The 20970-nt window shown below is 31.9% G+C and overlaps 4 protein-coding genes across 4 annotated transcripts; 2 read left to right on the forward strand and 2 right to left on the reverse strand.

Moving 5' to 3' along the window:
* Nucleotides 1-2075: 2075 nt before the first annotated feature.
* LOC149906569 (uncharacterized) lies at nucleotides 2076-8924 on the reverse strand. The gene is made up of 8 exons (XM_090104699.1): nucleotides 8906-8924; nucleotides 8654-8870; nucleotides 8277-8425; nucleotides 7313-7466; nucleotides 6391-6954; nucleotides 5873-6163; nucleotides 5243-5348; nucleotides 2076-3790 (listed from the first exon to the last, which is right to left on the reverse strand). Exons 2-8 carry the CDS (start codon nucleotides 8700-8702, stop codon nucleotides 3628-3630), a joined length of 1476 nt encoding a protein of 491 aa, XP_089960825.1. The 5' UTR covers nucleotides 8703-8870; nucleotides 8906-8924; the 3' UTR covers nucleotides 2076-3627.
* A 512-nt stretch (nucleotides 8925-9436) lies between these two features.
* LOC149906570 (uncharacterized) lies at nucleotides 9437-11788 on the forward strand. The gene is made up of 2 exons (XM_090104700.1): nucleotides 9437-9976; nucleotides 10455-11788. Exons 1-2 carry the CDS (start codon nucleotides 9641-9643, stop codon nucleotides 10713-10715), a joined length of 597 nt encoding a protein of 198 aa, XP_089960826.1. The 5' UTR covers nucleotides 9437-9640; the 3' UTR covers nucleotides 10716-11788.
* Nucleotides 11789-12515: 727 nt separating this feature from the next.
* Alg14 (ALG14, UDP-N-acetylglucosaminyltransferase subunit) lies at nucleotides 12516-13512 on the reverse strand. The gene has a single exon (XM_090104701.1). It carries the CDS (start codon nucleotides 13305-13307, stop codon nucleotides 12660-12662), a length of 648 nt encoding a protein of 215 aa, XP_089960827.1. The 5' UTR covers nucleotides 13308-13512; the 3' UTR covers nucleotides 12516-12659.
* Nucleotides 13513-19360: 5848 nt separating this feature from the next.
* LOC149906572 (peroxynitrite isomerase THAP4-like) lies at nucleotides 19361-20619 on the forward strand. The gene is made up of 2 exons (XM_090104441.1): nucleotides 19361-19659; nucleotides 20285-20619. The coding sequence occupies exons 1-2, from the start codon at nucleotides 19476-19478 to the stop codon at nucleotides 20617-20619; spliced, it is 519 nt and encodes a 172-aa protein (XP_089960567.1). The 5' UTR covers nucleotides 19361-19475.
* The last annotated feature ends 351 nt before the right edge of the window (nucleotides 20620-20970 follow it).

The raw sequence follows: 20970 nt of genomic DNA on the forward strand, positions 1-20970 counted from the left end.
AAAATATTATGACGATCTCGGTGTTCTGCTCAGAAAGATGTAATAAAAACAGACATTTAATTCATGTAGGTAGGTCATAGTGTAGTAAAATAAATCAAGTCAATAATTAGCAGAGACACGAAAACAAGATAAGATGACTTACTACAATAGCCACATTTAAATAATCACAAATCTTAAAAACATCTTAAAATGAAAAACTTGTCTATACTAAAAATATTAGGTTAGTAATTATGTACCTACATTACAAATAGGTACGAACTTAAGGATAAAATTACTAAGCTTACAAACGACACAATAAAATATAGCAATCAACACATTGACATTCGTACATCGTATATTGGTATAACTTATTTGATTTTGATGTTCAGTTCCAAAAAAGATCTCATTATTCATTCCACGTGGAAATATACATTTCCATTTAGACAGATTCTTCATCCTTTAAATAATGCAACTTCCTTTCAAATTTTCATTCTCATACCGTATCAAAATGATGTTCCATATAAATTTGAAGGTCACTCTTATCCTGAACATTGACTTTTAGCCTCATATAATTTGTCCTTCTCTTTGTGTTAACTTGTTTATGTTCTAATTATTACAAAGAAGAAATGAAATTTTTAAACTTAAAAATTTATCCTTTATTTGCACATGTCTGATGAATGATTCATTAATGTAAAATTCATTAGTGTAAAATTAAAGCTGGTATGTTTATTTAACGCTGCTTACATTAAAAATTTAAAGACCTTATGCAGCACTTCATTAAAGCCATTAAAACGCTCATGTATTCGTTACACGATAAGAGATTTAACCCGACGCCTCTCAAACTGCCTAGACCACTCTCAGCGACTTGAAAATTTTAATGAAATGCGAAAAACGGATACTTTTAATGTCCAAGTCGGCTTTCGGCGCTCGCAGTTTAATTAGAAGGGGAAGGACGGTTTAACAGTCGAAACTTTTGAGTGTGTTACGCATTAAAATGTGTTCATTAGCTTATTTAAAGTGAACCACAATTACGCCATTAGGCTACTAAAGGGTTGGTAAAATTAGGGCGCATTTTTTAGGGAAAATTAGACTTTGATTGCAATAATTTGGTGTCATTAGATTGAGAGAAAGTCCATCGTTTTAAAATATCCAAATACATATTATATGTGAAAAAGATATACAGTATCTACTTAATAAAAAATAAATAAATAATATTGACCACCTTCAAACTGACCACCTGAAAAAAGGGGTCATTTATTCAAATTTCAAAACCTTCTGAGCGATATGTTTTGTTCCCAACGCGAACGCTCGATGTAATTTTCCGCGCAAAAACAGTAGGTAAGTATAATATTTCTTGATTTACTTGTATGATGTTTGCTTTTATACAATCAGTGTTTCATAGTTTCAATTTTTTGTTAATGGCGAATACATATTTTTAAAGATGCACTCTGCACAGCCATAGAAAAAAAGGCATTTACAAAACAAACAATTGGTGTGTGTTTTTCTATTGGTGTCTCTACATTTTTTGCAGATGGAATTTCTCTGTAACCGCCGACGAAAAGCTGTTTATGTACCTAACTGTAAGCTAGCTGTAACTTGTACCTAAAGATTCTGCGCATCTTTTTAGATTATCCACCACTCATAACATTACTTTTATAATAACAAAGAAAGCAAACGAGCATGTGGGCTAACCGATAATTTTGTTGACTACTCTCCTCCATGAATACGGACAACGCTGGGAGATTTTATATATTTTAGGATATATAGGCTCTTTTCTTGCAGGACACTGGGCTAGAAAGCTACGAGGCTGGTAGGTCGTTCTAATGCTTCACAGTAAGTTACACAGAAGTTACATGTAAATGGAAAATTATCGATTTGGACAGAAGATAGTTGAAGAAAACTTTGGAACAGGAAGGTATCAAGTATCAACATTGGTATTTATCAACTGCTACTACGATTAATATAATAAACCTTGAACTTAATTAACCTCGATCCAGAATCCAGATCTATAAAGGAGATTTGGGGAAAGGATATCCTATACTCAAGGATGAGGAAACTGCTGAATACATAAATAAAACATAACATTTTAATAACACTTTAATGTAACTACAATTTTATAAATTTATTTTAGAAGCATAACACTGCAATGTTTAATTTGGACAATATAGAAACAATCAAAATGTGCGTCTTATAAAAATCTAATTAAAGAACTGTGTTTATATTGCATTAAAATGGGAATAAATCTTATTAAGTGAAATTTGAATTAAGTAATATTAAGTATTAGTTAGCAATATTTTGCTTCTAAAATAAATACAAACCCTATCACTATAAGATAAATAAATCTATAATATAAAACTAATATATCACAAAACTTGACTGATCACTTTTAAAAAATTATCGTGACGTCCCAAATTACGCTAAGACTAATTGCTAGGTTAAATTTGTTAATTTAGGAATATCACTCGAATATAACTTCACGACGTCTTCAATTTTTTTACCCCGTTTTTATATTCGATTAGTTTTTAAATGTCATAATATACATCTGGCAACATTTTACGGAATTCCTTTTAGTACAGTGTTGCAAGCAAAAATAATGAATATAAAAACGGGATGTGAATAGATAAATATATTATTTATTTTTATATTACGAGAGCGACTATCATTTTTTCTTAAATTTGGCATATCGAGATGTAAGTTCCTTTTTCGAATACATCTTACATTTTAACAAAATATTTCAGTGGACAGAAGATATAAACAATCGCCACAAACTCACAAACAAAATATTGGACCGAAGACATAAACAATCGTCACACAAAATAGTATTATTATTTTCAACCACAAAATCGATATTACGAAGTCATCAATAATATAAATTATTAAACCAAGCAATAACAATATAATACCACAAATCGGGACATTTTAATAGACCATATTACGCTCCTACTGTTCATAAACATAAAAATAAAGATCTGTAAAAGTGAAACGCGACATGCCTTACAAAATAAATGGATAAAATGCACATTTCTATGATGCAAACATCAATCAGTCTGATATAAAGCTTATTACTCCTTTAAACTGCATTTGATACATTATAACGAAGACACTTTCGATGCTTTATAAATTTGATGATATACATATACATATAACATAAAATCGATTTTTATTGCATTAAATGGATGAGAATATAATAGTATAAAAGTGTATTCTATCATCTAACTAAGTAGGTTGTATGTTAGTAATTGTATTAATTCTATTCATAGCGTCCGAATATACATAATTGATAAGCCTTCCACCCTTCCTTGATAACTACAAAACTCCTTATTTTTGGTTCAATTCACAAAACGACATAATAAATAAAACGATTGAAATTACATAATATGTAAATAAACATAACACGAAAGCTATGTATTTATATTATTTGTACAATAATTACAGTAGTAAATAATCATTTAAAAATCATAGTTCACAAATTATTTATATTGGAATGAATGAATACACACATCAAATTCTATAACCATATAAAAAATAATTATTTAATGAAGATACCATGCGATAGCAGTTCAATACTCTTCGATCATAATCACTGAGCAGAAAACATGGATATACAAATTTTAACAATAATATTATCTTTATACAGGAACAAAACACTCACATCGAGTCGTATCTAGCATCAGACGTTAGTGGATCTACGTCATCTCGATGTCTGAAATTGAAGGCATTTCTGAAACTGTCTTTTAGACGCTCGGCGAATGTTTTATAATCTAGATTTACTTGCTGACCGAAGTCGAAGTCAGCTACTTCTACTGTATGCCTGTAATTGGAATAAACAATACTTTAGTGGCAACACTTGACTGTTTGATTTCAGGTAAAGGTAAGATATTCTTCAAAAATTGTTATTATCAGAAACAATATACAGTGATTTGGCTAAACGTATATGCACTTAAAAGTTATTGTTAACTAGCGACAGACACATTGTATCATATTGAAACTATGAATTCTAAAAAATAATGTTGCAAGTTCTTAACAACTAAGGCTTGACGACAGTATCCATAAATGATCGTATTAGTGTTTTTAAGGGAAAATGTACAATAAATAAATTCAATATAGTGACTTAGAAATTTTAAAACCATTAAGATTAATGAGATTATCAATAAAATAAAACATTGAAATTCTGCAGTTAGCCATTTTGACTAAAACACGCGTGACGTCACGCTTAAGTAAACAACTCGCGTCAGATGTGTTTTGTTGTTATGAATATGTTGAGAATACGCATTTTTATTTATTTTCTATTGTTTCACGTATGCTTTATCGACTCAGAACAGAAATACAATTGCGAATTCACGAATACGTGGTTCGGGGTTCTCCGCACCAACTTTATACAATCATTTCTTATTATTTCTCGCTTGAAATAATTACTCACACATTTTTGAGCATTATTTTTATGTGGATTCATACTGCAATACTGGACACCACTCATAAACTTTGAAATTCGTTTCTATAACACATATTAAATAAAGACTTTTTTAATTTTCTTCGCAATGCGTACAAATAATTACGTATTTACCAAAGTTTGACGTCACGCCTACGCCATGACACCTGCGAGCTGTTTTGGCACAGTTAATAAATATTTTTTAAAAAAATGGCTTTTATCTTCGTTAAATTTAAGTATATTACCGAAATATAGGGTTTTTCTTGTATAGTAAACGTATACACACATTATGGAAGAGGATTTCAAAATCTTTCGTCATGCCTATTATAAATAAATAAAATGTTAACAACACCATCTATTGAAAACTTTCCCCATTCTCTACACCCAGACTTTATAAATTGATGACTCTATTAACAAATGATCCATATTTACTTCTATACAACAAAAATAATTAATCATCAGTATAAAACAAAGTCGCTTTCTCTATCCTTATATCCCTATGTACTTATGCTTAAATCTTTAAAACTACGCGACGGATTTTGATGCGCTCTTTTTAATAGATAGAGTTATGAAGAGGAAGGTTTTTGCATATAATTTATTTGGTTTCATACAAAGCGGGCGAAGCCGGGGGCGGACCGCTAGTCTTATACATAAAAATGAATCGCAAAATGTGTTGGTAAGCGCATAACTCGAGAACAGCTGAACCGATTTCGATAATTCTTTTTTTATTATATTCCTTGAAGTACGAGGATGGTTCTTATGTAGAGAAAACGTAAACATGTACCACGGGCGAAGCCGGGGCGGACCGCTAGTGTATAATATATCTATAAATACCTTGATCTATGCTGATAGTAGGCAACACCAAACACCACTAATATTACGGCAACTAGAGAGAACGCCACCGGAACTACGATGACTGACAACTGCGCGTGGACAGATGCTGAAATTAAAAAAAAACAGAATTGTTAATAACGTGTCTTTTGAGGAATAAGAAAAACCTAGAGAATCAACTATTCTCTATAAATTGGTTTGTAACTATGAACATAAGTACATACAAAAATAATAATATGTACAAGCAAGATAAATTGACTTATTACGTAGCAATTGCTGAATAACAATTAAAAATTATATCAAATATCAATTTAACTTTCTATTTTTCGTTTATCAATACAGTTTTGTCCAATATGGTTCATTGCAATGAGTGCAGTTAAACGGTTAACTCCAATAATAAAACCATGTAATCTTTGTAATACTAATTAGGTACTTATCCATACTTCCATACTAATATTATAAATGCGAAAGTAACTCTGTCTGTTACTCAATCACGCCTAAACTACTGAACCAATTTGCATGAAATTTGGTATGGAGATATTTTGATACCCGAGAAAGGACATAGGCTACTTTTTATTGCGAAATATGTACCACGGGCGAAGCCGGGGCGGACCGCTAGTGTATAATAAATACCTTTATAGATATTGATTGTAGCCCTCGACACACTTTTCCCAACTTCATTCTCAATAACAACAACAACAGTGTGCTGTTCGCTATCAGAAAAATAGTGTACCAAAGGGAAAATATTAGTAGTGGTTCTAGACTTCATAGAACACGTCTCATTCCCTGTAACATTGTATTGTCCGAGCTTGTATATAGCACAATAATCGAACGGCGGTGACCCAGTGTATTTCACTTGTAGGTTTAGAAGATCGCCGTGTTGCAACCAGTTCAAACCAGTTATGTTCACTGTTGAAATTGACTCTGAAATAGTGAAATAATAAGTTGTTAATTGGATTGAAGTTGCTATATTTGACGAGTAAGAATACCAGTTAAATGTACATATCAAAGTCGAGAAATGTGGATAGTTAAAAGGTTTATAACACAAGAACACTACACTAGACAAATTTCCTTAAAATAAATTACTGTTAGGTGATATGTCCCATTTCATAAGGTCTAAGTAAGTTCTATGAAATTTGCTAACTACATACCTCTTATGCTAATTGTTTCCTGATAATGTCCATATGTGTAGGTATCGCCGATCGGCACTATGCTTGAGTTGTGGCATATGAAATCCTTTATTGCATGTTTTCGTTTTGCATTCATTGGTACACCTCGCTTTGATATTTTATGAGTTACATTATCACTGTTATTGCTTAATGGTACAACTGTTGTATCTAAACTTGGAACTGTTGTTGGTTTGGGTGTTGTTGTTGTCGTTGTTGTGGTTGTTGTTGTTGTTGTTGTTGTTGTGGTTGTTGTTGTGGTTGTTGTTATCGGAGGCAACGGTTGATTGTTAGCCACAACCAACACATCAATGTAATGATCAGTCATCACATCTTGATAGGTATAGTTTAAAGAGAAGTCTGTTGTTTGATCTATAAACATACAATCTATGAACCAATAGGTGATAATTGTAGACGCGTTTTTCTTTAAAAATTGCATCTCATTATCCGGTAGTTGCACGAAATGATGCACTGAGTTGTTGGAGGCAACAAACTTGTTGTCTCTAATTAAATTGTTCTGCTGTAGATACAGGTTTCCATTCAATGAATCTGAAATATTAGGTAATAATTGAAAGTGTAATTACACTTAATTTAACTCAATCAATGTATATAATTATTGCATGTATTTTTTACATTTCTATTTTACTTATAAACAATTTCTTCAGATTACTGCATTGATATTGAATAATATAGTTAAGTCTATTAGTAGTTAGCATGTTTAACAGAAAAGATTGTGGAGACACAATTACAAGGTCAGATCGAAAATAACTACATATTCAGAGATTTTTCATAGAAGCCAAGATTAAAAAGCAGGTATAATTAAACAACATACGTTTAGAATGAATTTCAAGTCTGAGTAACGGCACAACAGGGAACCTATACTACAATAAGATCTTAATAGTCTTACCTGTAATTTGGAATGTTGTGGTTGCCGTAGCTGTCAAGATCCACATACCAAAAAAAGTTTTCATAAGGTTAACTGTGACTGTGTGTTCACCAGCTTCATACAAATCGCGTGGGTATTCAACAGTCCATTTTGACACATTTGATTTTGCGACAAACTATGAACACAAGAAATATATATTAAAATTTAAAATGTTGAGTCAAATAATAAAAAATGAATAATTATTAATGCCTGAGTTGAATATTTGCATCTATGAGTGGTTTGTTGTTTCATATGTCTTTATAATAAAGGGTGCAATTTTTATCATTATAAAATTGTAAGCTCCACTTAAAATTGAGTGTTTATTGTCCACATCTACATATATATAGAACCCCTGCAATTTATTAATACTTAATAATCTCTGAAACTATTTTAACATTGTCAGGAACCAGTACAGATACCATATCATATTGAGTTTATCATACTTTAATTAAAAGCACAAATGCAAATGTGGATATTAATATTCTATTACATTGATGTTATAAAGGAAATTTCAATACTGATAACCTTATTGAAGACCGACAATTACTTATAATATTTTACACTTTTAAAGTGAAATATATATATAATTCATCATACATACATTACTATCACTCATTGTAAACAGGGAAACAAAAGAACTGCTTATTTTATTAAAAATTATTCACCTCAAAAATAATGCAGTTTATTTAATAACTAAATACCTACTTTATATACCTACTATTCAATAAACTACAATAACTACAAGTCAAATGTTGTCAAAACTAATTTATTATAGAACCAACTAATCTCATTTACATAAGTTACCTATTTATATTCATTATAGTTGTCACACTTATTATTTTATTAGGTATTATTCCTTGTATGTTTAAAAAATTAAAATAATATTGTATTTTTCCACAATTATGTATCTCTAATGTTATAAACTCTAACTACATTAGAATCTTACTTGAGCCCTATGTTGTGGCTGTACATCATCCGAAAAATCAAATTGAAGATTTTCTCCTGAATAACCAAGAACCGTAGCCGTAAACGTTATGTTAGATCCTCGAACAGCTGGCCCATCATTTGAAACTAATAATTTCAAAGCTAAACACACTGTAAAGAAGAAAAAATCATATAAATTGAAGACTGAAATGTAAGATATATGTACCAAAACAATAATAACAAATATTAATTTTTAGTTTGAAGAATATAATTTTGCAATCGGTGCATAATATCACGAGAATTAGTATGATTAGGAACTCTTGATCAAGGATTCAAGTTTAATAACATAAATAACTATAATATTAGCTCGATTGGAGTATTAAAGTGCTATAAACATACCTTTATCAACACATAATACGAAAAATAAAATACACAATATGCGAGTCATTTCGATCCACTTTAAATTTAGAAAGGAAAAATAACTAAATTAAAATGAAGATAGGCAGGTTTATGTTTCTCATTCAAATTAAATTGTGTTTAGAGCACAAAAGCTATAAAAATCAGAAACAATATTATCAATAAAACATTTTACGTCATCATATTCTACGCAGTGAGCCTCAGAGGAATAATTTATTGCTCTGAGCAGTGAGCCCTATTGGAAATTGAAAATAATATGAAATCAGAAGACAGAAATGTCTTGTTTTGACAATTGACGTATTTAAAATGTTTGACATAAACACAGAGTATATATAAATTACTAGTGTTCCGCCCCGGCTTCGCCCGTGGTACTAATTTAGTATCCTATGTCCTTCTCCTGGCTCTAAACTACCTCCCTGCCAATTTTCAGCTAAATCGGTGCAGTCGTTCTTGAGTTTTATGTGGAGTAACTAACACGACTTTCTTTTACAAAGGCACAGATGTAATATGTATGAACATTATATTACACAGATCAAGTAATATAGTAATTATATTATTTGGATGTCTGTGACAGAAATCAGAATGATAAAAACTTAGGTAAAAAGTATGGTACTTTACTATTAAAGTTTAGGTTCTAAAATTTTCTTATATAGCCCAGCAAAGAGAATACAAATACTACGTAAGAGCCAGCCCGGCTCCGCTCCATTGTTTGTACATATTTGTAATTTGTATATTTAATGTATCCGTAAAATAGTAACACTCGTCCGATTATAAACAGGCAACAAAACAAGCTTCTGCAATCTGCAGTTTGCATAAAAAAAATAAAACATCTATTCATAGTGATTGCTGTACTGTGTAATATAAAAAGTGTTTTCGTTTGATCTTGGTGATATTATGTTGTCTTGAAAAAAAATAATGCTTAAAAATTAAAATAAGGTTCAACGGGATATTTTGAATTATATACTAAAAATGGCGACAGTATTTGATAGCCCATTTATTCGACAACGTTTACATCGGTTACGGCATCGTGATTTCGATTTAGATGAAGATCAGCGATTTGGTAGATGTGACTGCACCAGCTATTCCTATTTCGTTCTTTCGATGGTTTTATTTTCAGTGGGTACAGTTATAACTGTCCTTGCTCTTGGTGATGCTGATGGCTATATTTTAAGTAATTTAGGACACATGTGGCTCGTTGGACCCATATTTATTTGTTCAGGAATGATGGTTGCAGTGAAAAGCATGTTATATTTGCGAAGAAAGAGTGTAATTCAGATGCTCCTACATCAGCGTGCAATAATAAGAGTAAGTTGTACATATTCATAGATTACTGTGTGAATTTTATGTGTGAATTAATGGCATCAATAGAAAGTTCGTATTCGGTACTGTTATTCTACATTCTCGCGATGCTATAATCTCTTGTACCTATATTTTGTCTGAACAAATATGTGTTAACCTTAACCCAAAAGTATTATCATTCACAAATGTTTTTACTAATTCAGTAAATAGAAGCTACCAATACCAGTGCATTGAATATGTCACACACATATGTATAATTACTTATCAAGATAAAAAGTTGTGTTTCAATGTCAAAGGAACTTCCTTTTACCTAATATGTCTGTATGGTATTGGTTGGCTGGTAATGGTAATGTTATTTATTTATACAATTGCAAATTATTGAAACATACTGACAATTTTATGGTGTAATTTTTATTTAAAAATTCTATATATAAAAAAAATGTAAAGAGAAAGGACAAAACTAATTTAAATGTATTTTCTATAGGACATGGCAACTGTACAAGCAGAGCAGGCTTATAGTGGTCAAGTGCCTCGGACAGCTTCAAGTGCGACCTTGCCACCTTCATATGATGCATTAATAGCTAATGCTGCCACAAGCAAACCTTCGTGCTCAGAGCTTCCACCACCCACTTATGATGAGGCAATGTATCTTATAGATGATGAGAAATATCATATTGATAAGAATGTAATCGCAAAACAAGAAACTAGCAACCAAACAAATTCTATTGACGATAGCAAGCCTTGAAGAGTATACATATGAATTTTGCCTTAGAAAATACCTACTTAATTTTTTTTCTTTGTACTTATGTTTTTAAAGATAGTCAACCTTATTGATAGTATTCTCTAATGTGCCTAAAATATATATTGTTGGGCAGTTGTTATGATGTTATAATTTAAACATTGTAAATTAGAGTAAGAAATATGAACTTATTTACATGAATTTAAAATTGATAATTGTTTGTAAGATACTGTGCCTAATATTATGCATAAGTTATTATAATAACTATTTTACTTAATGTTGCTTTACATAAGTATTATCAATAACGAATACTTAAAATCTTGTTAATGAATTTCAAAAGTGATTATTGGCTTGCATCTGTGATTAAAATGCCTAAACTTTAATATACAAAGCATATAATTGTTATGAGCCTATAAGAGTTGACTTATAATAATAAGGTTTGTACAGTAGTGTGGTAGTAAGAGATTCTAATAGCAATATAAATGTAAACAAGTCAGTGGAAGAATGTTAATGGAAAAAATCCTAATAATTAAAGAAAAACACTGTTATTTCAAATAATGATTTAATGAAGGTTCATACAAATGGCACTTAAAATTATGGAATGTGTTTTAAATCTAAAACATACATTATTTATTTTATTATCTCGAATATTATTTTCAGTGTTCGACTTTTAACATAAATACTTAGTTATTTAAGTTTTAAATGTTTTAAATCTTTGTCTTTAAATATTATTATATTGATTTTTTTTTCACATCCTTGATCTTCCTACTTTTTCTTGGTTCCTATTTATAATTGTTTTTGTTAATGCGACAAAACTGTAATAAAGTTTGATAAAGTTGATACACAATAGCATTTGTTTTGTTTCTGCTGATAATGTAGTAAACATTCATAGGATCATTGGCAATTATTGTTAAGAGGTTAAAAATCAACTTAAATGTTGTGAAGACTGAAGCATTTACAATTTACATTGTTGGAAATTTATTACAAGAACATTATAATTATTATTATTGTACATAGAATAATGTTGATCTGATTGATGTGACTTCCATGGAATGAAGAATACATCTATATTTATAAAATTTTACTGGTTTTATTTCAAAATCCCATACATTTTAAATATAACATACATCACAATAATCATAGTTCTAAGTATAACTGAGATCACTTTACATACATGAATAATTATTGTACCTAATAATTAAGTTAATACATGCTTATACTAATTTTCATATGCATGAAAAAATAAAGAATTAGAAAATGCATGGCTCATAATGCTCAATCATTGATAAAAAGGAAATAATTTAAATTTTTCTAATTTATTAATAAAAAACAACTATTCAACAATGCTTAATGAAGTTATTTTAATACTTGTCTATCATAGTAATCTATATCTATATATATAAACATGAAACCCATTTCGCGTTGTCATGGCATCACGCGTGAACGGGTGGGCCGATTTCGATAATTCTTTTTATATTATATTCCTTGAAGTACAAAGATGGTTCTTATGTAGAGAAATGGTAAATATGTACCACGGGCGAAGCCAGGGCGGACCACTAGTCCTAATTAAAATAGTGTGTGTGCTGAGCACATGTGTCCGAAGTGAAACTTCTTTGGCATGATTCAAAGATACCAAAATCTTCACCATACTTCATGATGTGACAGTATAGCCATACTACCTTAAAATTTTACTCTCAATGTCTTAAGAAGTTCCACTTCAAAAAATTACTACACTTATTAAAATTTATGCAAGCTAGGTTAAAAAAATTGAATGATTGGATTTTATTTCTATTTCTACATTTTTTTCATGTACCATCTTGAATTATTTTTTACCAGTGCAGTGACAGTTTTTCAATAATAGAGCACTCAAATGCTTTGCATTATGAGTCATGCAATACATAACACTTACTTTATATTTGAGGCTTTCTTTTAAATCATAGCGACAGTAATTTAAGTTAATCTTCCATAGTATGAACTTCTTATACAATCTTTGTGTAATTGTAACCACTGTACTACAAAAATATCTGCAATATATTGTAATATCTTTCCAGTAAGTGATAAACTATGCACTCTACATAGGCTTTCAATGAAGATAATCCTGCAATCTACCAGATAAAGACATCTCATGATAAATGCAACCATACAGAGAGGAATACAGGTGCCAGGACCATTACAGAAAATTAAATCTGGTTTAAATTTATAGACTATTGGTATGGCGCTTAGAGTAGCATATATAGTAGTAAATACCGATGATATAAATGATTGATTTACATTTCTACTTCTAGGAATTTTGGCGATTTTGTAGTCAGTATACTGACTTTCTATTTCACGAACTTTTACTTCACTCCTCTCGTCGGAGTCAGCCATAACGTAGAGACGTGGAGTATATAAGTATAATTTCATCCTTGCAACGAGCGATAACATCTCCGTAGTGTGCCCACCTGATCCAATGCACAAAATCGTTCGAAATGATCTGTTGTGAATATGTAATCCGACGCGACGAGAGTATATCGAACTGATAAGATATAATGCTCTAAGGCATACGAATGCCAATGGAAAAACAATAATGAACTGTATGATAACACTTAAAGCACCCATGGTAAACAATCGAAGAAAGTACAATTTTTATGTGTGTTATATTCGGTAACAGCTGTGTTGTTTACTGAAATGCTTTTCTTTGTGTATTATTTCGTTGTAGATGCAAGAAACAACTTAATTTTTTCACCGCTAATAAATATTATATAGAAATTTCAACGTGCGTTTTATTTTTAAATAAAATATTGAATGTCAATTGTCAAGCCAGTAGCCACAATATACAAGTGTCATTGTCATTGAGTGTCATTTTCAAGTGTGCCCACCTCCTGAAACATATTTCCCGTTTTCCAATTACAGAGCATGTTTGTTGAAACTTGTTGGAACTTGTCGGCGCCGATCAGCGCTTATAAGCTAGGCATGGGCGTTGAATCAACGGACTAGTTAAATTAACCGTCTATGTACACTCAACGATTCGACTAGTCCATCGTTCATCAACGGACTAGTTGAATTCAACGACTAAACAAAAGAGTCGAAACGATCGTCAACGCGTCCGCGACGGTTAACTCTTCGACGTGGCCGTATAATAGTCCACCGTAGACGGCTAAACGACTCGTCGTAGACGGCTCGTCAGTCGACACGTTTGTATCAACTACCAACTTGCGACGCGACGCGTCGCGAGTTGATAGTTCAATATTTTTACCGTTAATTCCGTTTGACTTTTAATGAGATTACTATGATCAATGCTCGAAATATTGAAAAAAAAGGAGATTAATTTGTATTAATTTGATATTATTGAATTGTCTTAAAAATCTAAGATATTTTTTTATTCAGTTAATTTATTACATATCATAAGGATTACCTACTTACTTATAATAATATATTGAATAATGTTAAAATATCGACTATAACTAACGACAACGACAAGTTAAAACATAAACAAAAACTTGGTAATAGATAGGTGATAAATATATAATTGTTAAAAAACAGCTCTGACGTTTTCTTTACTAGAGACAACCCTGACATTGAATTCTTTGAAAATCTATAATTCGTAATAACTTCGTGGTAAGAATGTGGAATTTTACATGTAGAGTGTAGACCTCAGTTCAAGGTAACGAACGTTCGATTACCAATACCGTCGCGCGTCGGTCGACCGTGTCAATTCGTTTCAGTTTACACATCGACTAGTCGAAGATTTTAACTAGTTGATCGACTAGTTGATGAACGACATTTAACGGTCTAGTCTCGTTGATGAAAAATGCGTCGACGACCCATTCCTATTATAAGCGCATGTTCATAATATATTTTCCTGCGCGGGTTACCAGCGCTTATAAGCGCCGATAAGCGCTTATAAGTTTCAAGCTTTCTTTCTGAATACGCCCTTAGCAATAACCTCATTAATGTGTAAAAAAAGTGGTATACATAATAATTGGTTGAAAAATATTTACGGTTATTTTAAGTAATTTGGATTTTGATTTTTTCATTAACATTTTTTTCAATGTTTGTACCTTCATCCATACTTATATTTATTTTTATAACACAATTTGAATTAACTTTGATTATTTCGAAAAAACTACAATGAAACGAAAGCTTTAAATTTTTTTCCAACAATTAAAATTACTAAGGGCGTATTCAGAAAGAAAGCTTGAAACTTATAAGCGCTTATCGGCGCTTGTCATGTTGATATATTTTCCTGTCAGTGCTGGTAACCCGCGCAGGAAAATATATGAACATGACAAGCGCCGATAAGCGCTTATAAGTTTCAAGCTTTCTTTCTGAATACGCCCTAACGATAAATCGATTGCACGCATCAATTCACGCGCATTACTTTTTCTAGTGCTCGATTGTGCGAAGCGTTGCTGTAGTTGGAACATTCAACGTTAAGCATTATGCCGCATAATGCGCTCTAGTGCTGTAATTTGAAAACGGGGATTGGCTAGTGAGTAGTGACATTCGTTTACTTTATGTTTTAACTAGCGACCCGCCCCGGCTTCGCACGGGTGCAATATGCAAGATTTATCGTTAGTACCTAATTATTAATTGTTGGAAAAAATTTAAAGCTTTCGTTTCATTGTAGTTTTTTCGAAATAATCGAAGTTAATTCAAATTGTGTTAAAAAAATAAATATAAGTATGGATGAAGGTACAAACATTGAAAAAAATGTTAATGAAATAATCAAAATCCAAATTACTTAAAATAACCGTAAATATTTTTCAACCAATTATTATTTATACCACTTTATTTACACATTAATGAGTTGGTTATTGCTAACTCTATGAATATTTTTTTTTCAACACTGAACTTTCAACTTAGCGCAACGTCACACCCCGGACACTCCATACTACTATATTACTTGCTCTGTGCTCCATACAAAATGATCGTTTTGACAGTCACACTGTAGAGACTGCAAATGTGTGTGTTAACGCTTTATGGTTGGCACATTTGTGACTAGCGTAAAAAAAAATTCGCGTTTTTCTGATGAAATACATCCGTAAACAGCACAATATCTAACCATTTTCTACGAAAAACGATAATCACAAATCCAAAATAATAAAATTACTTTAAGTCAATTTGATTAATGTTGTCAATCTTCGTTGCGTATCGACCTTGCAGAAAAATATGGCCCATTTTATGTCTGATCGCGCGGGGGTGAGGTAAGTTTAATTTTGGCGGGAGGCGGAGAGTGTCCGTTCTGTAGCGTTTAGCTACTATTATGTATTCTGTGGCAACGTCCTGCTGGTGCGTTTCACGTTCCATCAGCATAATTCGGCATTGTGCGCCACTGAGTCGCATTAGAGCGAGCGCCCACGAGCAACTTAGTTGCCCGGCAACTATTTTGTCTCTGTCGCTGTCTCCTCGCAAAGTTTTGAACGATGCGCTCACGAAAGCGACAGCAACGCAACTTTTTCTTTAAAATTTTCTGCATTTATCAACATGGTTTTCGAAGAGACGGTTGTGGTCTGTGGTCTTGTCCCGCATAGTTCCCATTCCCGTGAGATTTCCGGGATAAAACCTATCCTATGTGTTAATCCAAGTTACTCTCTATATGTGTGCTAAATTTCATTGTAATCGGTTCAGTAGTTTATGCGTGAAAACTGAAAACCATACATACCTACAAACCTTTCCTCTTTATAATATTAGTATACAGGGTGTACCAGAATGCCACAATTTAGACGAAATAACCCGGAAATTCATAGTAACAGAAGAAACCATTAAAAATGATAAAAGGGCATTCAGACATTTAAAAGACAACTTTTTACGGTGATGTCGCACTTGCATTGAGCAACAGCGGGGTTATTTTAAAAATTTCTGGTAATTAAACACCTATTTATTGGTTTTAATGATCATCATGTTAATTCAATTTTTGCACTTACCACATTTAGATTTAAATTTTTCGATTGAAGCCTTCTGAATAAAAAAATGAAATTTTCAGGGTAGCTATCTGATAGATAGAGCAAGTTTTTAAAAGTCAAACGGAAAAATTTTTTTATGTGATTTTATTTTTTTACGGGCCCTTGAAGTGGTGAACATACTGGGTAATTTTATCTTTCTTGCCATTTAATTATTTTTTTTATTCCATTCAAAGATCTAACGATAGTAAATGTTACCATACTGAATTGGCCTATCTTTCAGCTTAGCACACAAAAAAAATCAAGCATCTTCCGCAATCATTGACGTCAGCATGAGTGAAAATATCATCGTACTCGGCGATCGGTGAAAAATTGAAAAAATCGTCATAACTCCGAAAATACGAAAAATCGCATAACATACATGGGGGTGATTCGGATACCCCTCTAGGTCCTCTACCTCTCAGCTTCCGTTCATCACTACTTTTTGGTACACCCTGTAGATATGTAATCGTAATTGTAAAAAGTAAATTAGTTTTTATTTAATACTTTTTAGTGTATTTTTCAACACGAATCAAACGAGCCCAAACTCGATAAAGTTGAGTCAATATATTACTAAGTTCCTATGACCACCTTCCGACTCCATCATCAAATCAGCTCTATGTCATAATAATGTTTCATCGTTATCCAATTTACATGTGTATACAAAATTTCAGCTCAATCGGTTACCTGGAAATGAATCAAAGTTACTTGCTACATTTCAATTAAGTCATCGAGACCAGACAAAAATGCTCATAAAATAAAAACTACTGGGCTTATCCGAATAAAATTTATGGGACCAATTCCACACCATTCCGCATCAAAAAAAAAAAAAAGAATCACATAAACCGGTTCAGAAACCTTGGAGTAATTGGTATACATACATACAAAAAATATACCGGCCGAATTGATAACCTCCTCCTTTTTTTTGAAGTCGGTTAAAACTACTGTGTACGAGAATAAATACGTTGACATAAATACGTATTATCGCTACGCCGGTTACGCGGCAACTGGCCGGCGGCCGCCGACAGGCAACATTTTTGTCGCCGTGCGCGCACTTGCATTGAAACCAATAGATAGGGCGACAGTTGCGTCGCGGGCTTGTCTCCGAACCCGCGGACAAAAAAGTCTCCCGGGAGTTGCGTCGCTACGTACGCGCACTTTCATACTAGCCCATGGCTGGAGAGACAAAATAGTTGCGGAGACAAAATTGTTGCGGAGACAAAGTTGCTCGTGAGCGCTCGCTCTTAGAGCGTTTTCACATTATCCGATCCGATATCGGATATCGGACGCCGATAGCCGATATCCGATATCGGATACAATTTGCCCTTTCACATTGTCCGATAAAATCGTTCCGATATCATCATGAGTGTTGCCAGAAATTTTTAGAGAAAACTAAACTAAATTGCCAGTTGATAAAAAAAGGTGTAATTAAAAAAAATCAAATGTAAATCATAGTTGTACATGTACATTAAAAATAACTACGATAAAGAAAAACAACTTCAAAAAAGAAAAGTAAAATGTTTATTTAGATGTGCTATTTACTAAATAGTTTTGATATCGGTCATTTGTATAACATAATATACTTACTTATGTTAACACAATTTAAATTAAATAAATTTATATCAATACCTACTACAACCTAGTATTAGTTAATAGTTTTAGTAATACCATGGACGAATATAATTTATATTTGTCTATGGTAATACATATTAGTAAATACCTTTCAAAATCTATTAAATGTATTTTTAGCAAGACGTACTAGTCATTTAGTCATTTTTTCACTACATACATTTATAAAAGTTCATGTAGTACCTATGATAAATTTATTGAGTGATACAATCTTTGTTCACATTTTCTTTTCTTTTTCTTATTACACTGTAATATCCTAAAATAATATTGTCACTCGTTCAAATATATTTGTAATATAATAATTGTTTTAATTTCCTGTAAGTAAAGATACATAAATTATTTTATTGTCATAAACAATTATTTTAGAAATAAGAGTTTTCAAACTTTGTATTCTTTGTTGTAAATTCAAAATAAAAATAAAATCGGTGTGAAATCTCCTCCTTTTTTTGAAGTCGGTTAAAAACATAGCACACAATGACAACAATACAATAAACAGCACAACCAACATCCCAGTAGGAGGAGGAGCGAGGCAGAATGAGATAAAATAAAGATGATAGACACTAATGTTTTCGAATATTTGAATTTAAGAACGCAATATATTTTTGTTTACTTCAGTTCAGCCAATTGCCGTATATTTTAATACGGCAAATAAAAATACCTGCCGTATAAATCGTATTTTAAATGCCTATAAATACTTAAATGTGTGTTTTCTTAATAAAAAAAGGTTTCTTTTAATAGAAAGGGTTTTAGGTTAAAAGCAAAGAATTTTTTTAAAGATTGAGCACCTTTTTTGCTGTTGGTATACTGCCTTTTCGAAAATTGAGTTGGCAACACTGAACATTATCGTCCGATAGCCACTGGGAATATCGGTGTCGGCTCCGATATCCGATATCGGACCGGACAATGTGAAAGACAGGCACATATTTCATACATTTTACTTCCCTCCGATATCGGATATCGGCTATCGGCTTCCGATATCCGATATCGGATCGGATAATGTGAAAACGCTCTTATGCTCTGTAATTGGAAAACAGCTAGTTGCATGTCACATCAATTGTCATTTGTCAAAGCAGCCTCATATTTTGACGTACAGCTGATTGTCAAATGTTATTTCAATGGGGAAGACAACTGTCAAAGTGGCGCTGTATACGATTGTTCCAAAGTATCTGTCAAATTGTATAGCATCATAAAGAATTTCTTCACAAATATCATCAAAATGACTAAATGTTGTGTAATTGGGTGTAAAAACGTTGGCATTCACAAATTCCCAATAAATCCTACTATAAGAAGAAAGTGGATAGCTGCCGTAAGGATTAAAAACTTTGAGCCTAAAAAAACGACGAGGTTATGTCGAGATCATTTTCATGAAAATGACTATCAATCATTAAGTGTGACTACAGGTGAGTGTTATAAACGTTATAGTAGAGCCAATTTAATAGGCAACATTTGACGTCTATCAATTTTATCTTCATAGGGTGGTAACCTGCTTAAAAACATCGATTAAAGTGAATTAATCGATACGGACTTGAAACATTTGTCAATCGAACTTGAAACACATGTCAATAATTTATGATAATTTTTATTCCCAAGTAATCAATGCATTCGATTCTAGATGTCAGATTTCGATTTTTAGAGTAACGTCTCTGGTATTTAAAAAGAAAAAAGGTTTATTGACACAAAATTGTAGCGACGTCAGTTCTTTAAATCAGAAATTGTTCATTATGTTTAGAATGGTTTATCAGTAAAATCAAGTCCTAAAATTACTTCTATCGGTCATTATTATTATAAATATGTAATCGTAATTGAAAAAAGTTAAACAAATGTGCAGTTCTAACAAAATGAAATATCATGTTATTCTATGTCGTGGTTACTAGGTTACGTTGTTGAATTTTGTTGAACTGTCAAATGTTGCCTATTAAAATGGCTCTACAATAGTTCTTTCATTCAAGATAGCCTCTGTAAACCTAAATTAATAACATTACATAATGTCAAAGAAAACATAATAATTATTCATCTTGTTTTTAGGTTTGCCTTGTGCACACAAGTTTTTAAAGAAAGATGCAGTACCGAGTCTCTTTTCATGGAACCAAAAAAAAATATCAGCCAGTGCTTGTGCAAGAGACGAAAGACATGCAAAAAGGAACCTTCAAAAGGATCTTGTTCAACAGCAATCAAGTGAACATCCATCTACTTCAAGTGACCCACAGCCTTCAACATCTACAGGCCCACAGCCATCGACTTCTCAAGATCCACAATATATAATGGAATATCAAAGAGAGTTAGAAATTTCTTCCCTTGATCCACCTGTTGATTGTGGTGACAATTTTAATCAAAATAAACAATCATCAGTTGCTACTTAGAGCAGGCTCCAAGGAGATGTTCGTTTGCAAAAATCGCGGACCTAAATCTGACTTCTGATATATATTGTATAGATCCCAGACATCCTATAGACAGATGTTGCCAACCAGTTTTGTGGTCCCCCTGCCCGCACCCCGGTAATTAAATATGGCATACAAAGAAAAAAATAAAAATTTCCAAAACATGCCGTGTAGGGTATCAAATGAAAGAGCTTATTGAGTAGATCACGAATATATAGCATACTATATACATTTCTTACACTTTCTCTAAGATTTTTTAGAAAATTTACGAAAATGGTCCATTTTTGAGTTAACTTTAAACCACTATAGATTGAAAACTCATGAATATATTTT

The sequence above is a fragment of the Colias eurytheme genome, chromosome 8, assembly GCF_061535395.1.
Source record: "Colias eurytheme isolate Ceu_HAF_F1 chromosome 8, ilColEury1 Martin Lab GWU primary, whole genome shotgun sequence".
NCBI classification, from domain to species: domain Eukaryota; kingdom Metazoa; phylum Arthropoda; class Insecta; order Lepidoptera; family Pieridae; genus Colias; species Colias eurytheme.